At 37.6% G+C, this 7,268-nt stretch overlaps 1 protein-coding gene and 1 long non-coding RNA gene across 3 annotated transcripts; both read left to right on the top strand.

The window, feature by feature from the left end:
- The first annotated feature begins 986 nt into the window (after positions 1-986).
- LOC124899659 (putative late blight resistance protein homolog R1B-13) lies at positions 987-1,813 on the top strand. The gene is made up of 2 exons (XM_047414627.1): positions 987-1,427; positions 1,733-1,813. The coding sequence occupies exons 1-2, from the start codon at positions 1,131-1,133 to the stop codon at positions 1,745-1,747; spliced, it is 312 nt and encodes a 103-aa protein (XP_047270583.1). The 5' UTR covers positions 987-1,130; the 3' UTR covers positions 1,748-1,813.
- Positions 1,814-2,722: 909 nt separating this feature from the next.
- On the top strand, positions 2,723-5,215 carry LOC124899660. 2 transcript variants are annotated; one of them, XR_007056916.1, is made up of 4 exons: positions 2,723-3,128; positions 3,831-4,047; positions 4,222-4,632; positions 4,769-5,215. It is a non-coding gene; the product is annotated as an uncharacterized LOC124899660 (long non-coding RNA). The 2 variants fall into 2 exon arrangements; XR_007056915.1 differs by lacking the exon at positions 2,723-3,128 and having other exon boundaries at positions 3,153-4,047.
- The last annotated feature ends 2,053 nt before the right edge of the window (positions 5,216-7,268 follow it).

Here is a 7,268-nt window from a genome sequence, read left to right as displayed (position 1 = left end):
TCATATGAATTATGTGCATGATTACCAGATAGACAGAGGGCGTTCCGGGCCTTCGGGTTCGGGAATGCTCGTCACGGCCAGGGCCCAGTTCAGGTCATGACATTTATTTGGATAATTTAATTTCCAGTAGTTTGGTAATTTCTTTCAATGAGATAGGTGATAACCCGACTTGCCAGCTACATGATCTTGTACACGACTTTTGTTTGATAAAAGCAAGAGAGGAAAAGTTGTTTGGCGAGATAAGTTCAAGTGATCCATCTTCTTCTTCAGATTTGATGGCAACCATAGTAACCATTAATTATGATAAGGAGCACTTTGAGCCTAACAACTTCATCCTGTTCAATTCAAAAAAGAAAAGGCACTCTGGTAAGCACCTTTGTTCTTTGTTGATAATGGGAGACGAGATGGAAGATCTTCTTGCTGATGCATGTCACGTAAGAGACTTGAGGATTCTTAGAGTGTTGTACTTGGATCCCTCTTTTATGATGGTGAAAGATTCTTCGCTAAATGAAATATGCATGTTGAATCATTTGAGGTTCTTAAAAATTGGGACAGAAGTTAAATCTCTGCCTTCATCGTTCTCAAACCTCTGGAATCTCGAATTCCTGTTGGTTGGTAACGAAGGATCAACCTTAGTACTATTACCGAATATTTGGGATCTTGTGAAGTTGCGAGTGCTGGCCATGGAGGCTTGTTCTTGCTTTGATTTGGATACAGATGAACCAATACGGATAGCAAAGGACGCAAAGTTAGAGAACTTGAGAATATTAGACCCTCGTGCTTTCCTATTCGAAAGAAACAGAGGATATTTTCAAAAGGTTCCCCAATATTCAAAGTCTTGTATTTGATCTCAAGGAATCCTGGGATTACTCAAAAGAGAGATATTGGTTCCCGAAATTGGATCACTTAAGTTAACTATATTACCTTACAGCAGATTTTGAAACTTCAAATACAAATGACAGTGGGCCCTCTTTAGCGACAAATTGGTCGTGGGATTTTCACTTTCCTTCCAATTTGAAATTATTGTCGTTGTGGAAATTTCCTCTGACATCCGCTTCACTATCAACAATAGCGAGACTGTCCAACTTTGAAAAGTTGTTCCTTTTTAGAACAATCATGCAGGGGGGAGAATGGAACATGGGAGAGAATGGAACATGGGGGAGGAAGACACCTTTGAGAATCTCAAATATTTGTGCTTGGAAGAAGTGACTCTTGCTAAGTGGGAGTTTGGAGAGGAATCCTTTCCCGTGCTTGAGAAATTAGCACTGTGGAGATGTAGCAAGCTTACAGAGATTCCGCCTAATTTTGGGGATGGAGCCCTCAACTTGAAGATTCAGCTCTGGAGATTAAACAATATGTTGAAGATATCACGGGAGAAGACAAGCTTCAGATCCTTGGCCCGAATAATATCCCATTATCTAAGACAGGTTCTTCTCTATTGATTTGCTTCTTAGAAACCAAATTTATGCGTGTTATTTACAATGTGTTTGATGAATTCTCAATTGAACTTTTTGTGAACTTTAGGTAGAAATGAGTAGATGATGTGATCCCATTTCATCACAATAAACTTTTGCTAATAAGGAAAAAACAAATTAAAATGGTAAGCATTTGTTGTGGTGTATGCTCAAGTGTGCAGATAAACATTTTGGGATAAAGTTTTGTGAACACCATTTGATTTTCGACCTTGATCGATATCTCGAAAATGACATTTTTTGCATGTTTTATGCATCAGATCCTGAGAACTTGAAAGGAATGGAAGGAGAAGTTACTTTGGTAGAATGAAGAAAATGAAGAGGAAATACAGGAGAAGGAAACAAACAACTCATCAGTACATCTTACAGTAGTCAACCATATTAAAGGTTGTACATATGTTTAATGAATTGTTATTCAAAAGTTCATAATCTGAAGCATAAATAATAAAAGTTTCTTTCATTCTGTCCCTATCATAAAGAAGAACCCTTTTAGTTGGCGTGCCGCTGCTATGCCTAGCACTGCGAGTTTGCTGCTACCGAACGCCAGCTACTTCAACTGTAAGTCTCTCTTTGAAACATACACGGGATTGCTGACTCCAATATGATGGACAAGAAGGAAGTCCAACAAAAGGAAACTGGCAACCTCTACACCATGAGCAAGTTATCCTCTATCTCAGTTTTTGTGAATCTTTAAAGAAATACCATCATCACAAACAATGTGAAACCTCTTCAGGTAATAATGTTACCGGGGAAGTCCAATGCAATAAGAAGTGGGATATTCGCAGTACAAAGATCTTGAATTGTGATGCAGGGTTGTGGAATTTACGTCATCAAGAATCAGCCACCGATGAGCGCCATTTGGCGTTGTGGAGTTGCTGTTTCTAATGATCAAGATCTTCATATAGGTGCAACAGTAAGTGTTGTTCCTGAAGATATTCCATCTCAAAGTTTTAGACAAAATTGGTGCATATTTCCCTCCTGTTTCTTAGAAAAAGAAGCTTAATTTGAGTACCATTAGGTAAATGGCTGTCACCTCCTTCATTGATAGATTGCAATTTGAATATCTTCTACAGGCTCAACATGGCTATCAGCCTCCTCCACTGATAAGCACGCTTCTCCTATTCCTTTGTCAAGAATCCTCAAGGCCTCCATTGTTTGTTCTCACAATTTGATGCCAAAGTTGAAGCCACAAGGCCATTATTAAAAGTATTGAATCTGTCCCAGGTAATGGAGGCTCTAAGTTAAATCGTCCTTGTTGAGATTATAGAACAAATTAGCATTAGTTAGCATTGGTGAAAGCAGTTTAACATTTTTTACTGTTTCATTGTATTGGTTACTATTGCTTTGCCTAAGATGTACAATCGGTTGGATAAGTTGGTTGAAGTTAGTTGTAACAACTTGCTAGCTAAGAGGGTGACATCTAGGTAGCTTCTAGGTGATTCTAGAGAATTGGTTCTACTCTATAAATAGCTCCTAAGTCACTCAAATGCTGTATTCTGTAACTACATTTTCCTTTACATCAATGAAGATTTGTGATTTCCTTCTTATTCTTTCCTCTTCTCTTCAACTGTGAGGGCTATATATGAGATGCAAGGAGATTGAGATTCAACTGAAGAATAGTTTAGATCACTGAGTTCTTAGCTGAAGCATCAAGTGGTTAGATCTCTATTTCGATTGCATTCTTCTGAGTTGTTTTGTCTGCAATTGTGTCGATAGCTTAGATTGTTGAAAGTGTAGCTTAGATCAGTGTGGAATTTAGCTGTTTTTGAAGAATAAAGATGGCACCAAAGACAGACTCTACTGACCCATTGTACATAGGGACATCAGAAGTTTCGGGTGCTACATTGATTTCAAACAAACTTACTGGTTCAGAGAATTATGGAGTGTGGAGTCGTTCAATGTGAATTGCTTTGTATGAAAGAGGAAATTTGGCTTTGTAACTGGAGCATGTAGTAAGGATAACTATAGAGAATAACTGCATGAGCAGTGAGAAACTTGTAATGCAATTATGCTCTCTTGGTTGATGAGCTCTGTTAGGGTAGAGTTGTTATCTGGGATTGTTCCCATTAAATTTTCTATTACTTATTACACATACTTAAAATCTTATCTTTAATCATTTAAATAGTCTAAATCAATTAACATAGGATACACGTCAAACACAGCTATTTTGGTCAATTCTGTTATGTATGGTCAATTCCGTAGTGCTTTTGAAGTACAAATTTGACAATGTGGATTTACATTGTAACTTAACAAAGGAAAAAGCTATTTTGGTTGCTGTTGCAGTTAGATCTTCTGAAGTACTCTTTCTGTGATAGCTGTGAAACAACAGACAAGAATCTCATTAAAAATCTAATGCAGGAGGGTTCGGACAGGGATGAAGAACCTGCTGCTCAGAATTATTCGAGTGTGGCTAGATCAGAAAGGATATATCAGTCTGGCATCTTCCGAAATAATCCACTATCAGTTTTACGTCAAGCAATAGAAATTTCCGATACCAGTTTGTGTAGTGGTTGCTCCAATAGACCTTTTGGTGAAGCAAGCAGCCAACTTCCACAATGACCACGTGCAACTCAAGGTGGGCTTTGATATATAACTAATCTTCAAGGCAAGATATTTGCTTGAAGCAACAAGATTTAAAAGGGTCGTTTCTTATTTTAAATAATATCACATGAACCTACTCCATCTTTTTTCTTGCTTTTATTTTGCTCCTATAATTAATTCGCATCATTATTTCTAAATGTCATCATAGATTGTGTTACAAAATTTTATGCCTCGCACTGTCAGTTTTCTGCCACCGAACACCGGCGACTTCAACTGTAAGTCTCTCATTGAAGCGAATCATTTCATGGGATTGCCGATTCTCTGATTTGATGGTCAAGAAGGAAGTCAAACAAAAGGTCGGCATCCTCTGTACCATATGCAAGTTTGTCAGTCTCTGTAAATCATTCAAGAAGTACCATCATCACAAACAATGTGAAACCTCTTCTGGTAATAAAGTTACTGGGAAAGTCCAATGCAAAAAGAAGTGGGATATTCGTAGTGCAAAGTATCTGAATTGAGATCAGGGCAGTGGAATTTACGTCAACAAGAATCAGCCACCGATAAGCATTTGAAGTTGAGAGACTGCTGTTTCTAATGATCAAGATGTTGATGTGCAACAGTAAGTGTTGTTCCTAAGGATATTCCACCTCAAACTTTTAGACAAAATTGATGCATATTTCCCTCCTGTTTGTAAGAAAAAGAAGTTTATCGATACATTGCACTAGGTAATTGACTATTACCCCCTTCATTGGCAGATTGCAAGTTGAATATCTTCGACAGGCCCAACATGGCTATGGGCCTCCTTCACTGATGAGCACGCTTCTCCTATTCCTTTGTCAAGAATCCTCAAGGTACATTAAATATAGGATTGATGAGCTGAACGACGAGAAGTTTGTTATCTAGCTGCTACTCAATTAGAAATGAAACAACTTTTACTCACACACACATCATGGAAACTATCACCTTAGTGGGATTGCATTACAAAGTCGAATGCAGGAAGGTTCGGAAGGAGATGAAGAATCTGTTGCTCGGAGTTATTCAAATGTGGTTTAGAGCAGTAAATTCATACCCTTACTAAAATTTCAACTAATTATGTACCTTTGTTGGATGTATCGGGAGCTAATTATGTATCTCGATAAACCCAAAATAGAAAAAAATGTATCGGGAGTTAATTATGTTTCTTTACAAAAGAAAAAAAAAGTATCTTTGTTGGATGTATTATGCATCTCGACAGATTCAAAATCGAAAAAAAAAAACGTAATGGAAGCTAATTATGTATCTTTACAAAGCAAAGATGCATTTTCGTTGGATGTATCAAGATCTAATTATGTATGTCAGTAGACACAAAGTTGAGATTTTCAATAATTATGCAAAATATCGAGATTTTTTGTAATTAAGCTCCAAACTATCGGGATTTATGTTGTTTGCCCAGAATTTTTTCTTTAATATGCCTTGTACGGTGTGATTCAAATTTAAATTAATCGGGAGTGCAAAATCACCCTGGCGTCTGCTTAAATCATCCAAGAGGAATCCAGTATCCATTTTACGTCGAGTAATACGTGGAGGAACACTCCATGTACCAGCAGTGGCGGAGCCACATACATTTCAGGGGTTCATCCGAATCCCCTTCGTTGAAAAATTATACTATTTTTATATGGTTAAAAATATTTTTATGTATATATAGTAGATGTTGAACCCCCTTCGACTAGTCCGTATATTTACTTCTGAACCCCCTCAGTGAAAATTCTGGCTCCGCCACTGTGTACCAATAAAAGCAATTACATGCATGAATGAACTTTTGATAGGATAATTTTTCGCTTTGAAAAATTAATCTTGTACAACCAAGTACTATTCCTATCACTGTTTTCTTTACTTTTAACTTTTCTGGCAAAAAGAAAGACAGATACATTGATTCATGCTTTGGTTTTTCTTCCAGTGCTACAGTAGCATAGCAGCAGTATTTTGTTACTTTCTGCCAATAGGTATCTCTTATTCTATGCTATGTTCTTTTCAAACGAGATGGATCCAAGATTTGAAATTTATGAGTTTCTGCTGCAATATCAAGTTAATGCGATAATAATTGAATTCACAATCATATGCTTATACTATCTAGAATGTTTGCTTCTTTCTCAGCCATTCAACCAACTAAGCCATTTCAAGATCCTATTATTTCAACTTCAAACATGAAATGTAAAATTTGAAAATTGAATAAAAAAAGAGTTTTCAAAGATGCACTCACGGTACCTTAAAACACTAAAATACTCCTTCTACAAATGCAATATGGAGTCGATGATGCATCTTCAGCAATTATCCAAACAAAAACAGGAGTGTCGAACCTCCTTCCTGACACTGTCCTGTATATGAAAGTTCCTCAACGGGGAAACTTTCTGGTCTCGTATCCGGATGACCTCTATTGTCTATAACTTCAACATTAAGCCCTGGCAACTTCTGAGATAGCAGCTTACATGCTTCAAAACATACTGAACAGTTGGACATCCAAAGGGATTGCATTTGTCTCCAGCTTTGCAGCATTGGCCAACAGAGCCTAGTCGCCAAAGGGGCAGTCTCTAATCTCCAACTTACGGAGGCTCTCACAATAAATTATTCAGAGAATTTAGCCGTCATTAATTGTTCTGCTACGTTATTTCAATAGACACTCAAGTTTATCGACCTGTGCGCAAGCTGGCATGGACACTATGGGTATGCAAAATATCATTTTATTTTCTGATAGTCAATGGTACAGTAGAAATACCTGAATGGGCAACAACAGATTGCAACTCAATATTTCTTATATATCTAACAGGGTATGCAAAATATCCTTTTATTTTCTGATAGTCAATGGTACAGTAGAAATACCTGAATGGGCAACAACAGATTGCAACTCAATATTTCTTATATATCTAACAGATTTCTCAGTACAAATATATGGTTGACATAAAATGGGCAACAACAGATTGCAACTCAATATTTCTTATTTATCTAACAGATTTCTCAATACAAATATATGGTTGACATAAAAGTTACTATAAAGAAATGGACCTGGGGCCTAACTCACCCTCAAAAGCTAGCTCATGAGGGGAGGATTGCCCAAGACCGCTAGCTCATGAGGGGAGGATTGCCCAAGACCGCTAGCTCATGAATGGACCTGGGGCCTAACTCACCCTCAAAAGCTAGCTCATGAGGAGAGGATTGCCCAAGACCGCTAGCTCATGAGTGGAGGATTGTCCAAGACCGCTAGCTCATGAGGGGAGGATT

This window comes from Capsicum annuum, chromosome 6 (assembly GCF_002878395.1).
Source record: "Capsicum annuum cultivar UCD-10X-F1 chromosome 6, UCD10Xv1.1, whole genome shotgun sequence".
NCBI lineage: Eukaryota > Viridiplantae > Streptophyta > Magnoliopsida > Solanales > Solanaceae > Capsicum > Capsicum annuum.
The sequence above is the reverse complement of the archived record's forward strand: the minus strand, read 5'-3'. Positions and strand labels throughout refer to the sequence as shown.